This window comes from Echinops telfairi, unplaced genomic scaffold, assembly GCF_000313985.2.
Source record: "Echinops telfairi isolate 266 unplaced genomic scaffold, ASM31398v2 ScPeMD7_443;HRSCAF=831, whole genome shotgun sequence".
NCBI lineage: Eukaryota > Metazoa > Chordata > Mammalia > Afrosoricida > Tenrecidae > Echinops > Echinops telfairi.
Window position 1 is genome coordinate 83,501,308 of NW_022104341.1, and position 1,364 is coordinate 83,502,671.

At 61.4% G+C, this 1,364-nt stretch overlaps 1 protein-coding gene across 1 annotated transcript in view; it reads left to right on the forward strand.

The window, feature by feature from the left end:
- The first annotated feature begins 505 nt into the window (after window positions 1-505).
- Window positions 506-1,364, forward strand: part of BEST4 (bestrophin 4) — a 3,264-nt gene continuing 2,405 nt past the window's right edge. Inside the window, exons 1-2 of the mRNA XM_004699693.1 lie at window positions 506-657; window positions 753-869. Coding sequence (XP_004699750.1) covers window positions 506-657; window positions 753-869 — 269 coding nt within the window. The remainder of the gene's footprint in view (window positions 658-752; window positions 870-1,364) is intronic.

Below are 1,364 nucleotides of genomic sequence, written 5' to 3' on the forward strand. Positions count from 1 at the left end.
GCCTAATTTTATGAACCCAGGAGGTACTTAAGCCTGTGGGGGGTGAAAGCTGGCCCAGTTCTCCTGCAGCTCCAGTGGGTCGCAGCCCAGAACAGGTAGGCAGGTATGGGGGGGCGAAGAGTGCCCTGGGCCTTGGGAGACCAGCTAATGAATCAGCTTTGAGAGCAAGGCCCCACAGGCTGGTGTTGGGTCTGCATCCTTGGCAGCTCAGAGGCTGGCAGGTGAAACAGGAGCCTGGGACGCGTCCTACACAGGAGGGGACATCGACCTCAGCTCCCCCTGCCCCTTGACTCGTGTCCAAATGGGGGGCAGATGAAGCTGTGTTTTGTCTACTCTGAAGGATCCCCCTCCTCCTTCGCTGATGCAGGGGGAAGGCTGGGGTGTATTGACCAACGTTAAAGGGAGATTGCCCGAGGAGCCACGTATGAGGGTGGGAAGGCAAGCTAGGGGAAGGGGCAACCATGGGGACAGCTGTTGTGACCTCCTGCCGCAGGCCCTCAGCACCATGACGGTTTCATACACCCTCAAAGTGGCAGAGGCCCGCTTCGGCGGCTTCTCTGGGCTGCTGCTTCGCTGGCGGGGGAGCATCTACAAGCTCCTCTACAAGGAGTTCCTCCTCTTCATCGCCCTGTACGCCCTGCTCAGCATCACCTACCGGTGAGCACGGCCAGGCGACTCGGGGCTGGTCGGCAGGGGAGGCAGGGTTGCCCATCTCTCCTCCTAACTCAGGGCCCCACACTGCCCCGCCCCAGGCTGCTTCTGACGCAGGCGCAGAAGCATGTGTATGCTCAGGTGGCCCGGTACTGCAACCGCTCTGCGGACCTCATCCCCTTGTCCTTCGTGCTGGGTAAGGCCGCCTGGATCTTCCGGTTGGTTGGTTGGGTAGGCAGCTGAGAGGCCGAGTAATCCCCACGGCACAGCCCAGAGGTGGATGAGAAGCAGGCGTAGCAGCTCCGGGATCCCTCAACGCCTTTCTCCACCGAGGAGCCCTGGTGGCGCTGCGCTGGGCTTCGACCTGCCAAGGTCCACAGCTCAAAACCACCAGCTGCTCCGAGGGAGAAACTCGGGGCTTCCCAGACCCCCGTAACCTGCTGCAGTCTGGGAAACCCACGGGGCAGTTCCACCCTGCCCTTTGGGGTCACTGTGAGTCTGCATGGATTGGATGCCATTGATTTGGGTTTTCGTCACAGAAGGGCCCACAACTCTGGGCACTAGCGGGGGCTGTGGGGTGACACCTGCCACCCTCCTCTAGTGAGGAGCAGGTCTCAGAGTTAACCATTACCCTGTCGCCACTTCCCTTTCTGCCTGACAAAGTCCGCACTCGGCCTCAGCTGCCCGGCGCAGCAGAGGAAGTCAGTTGCGTC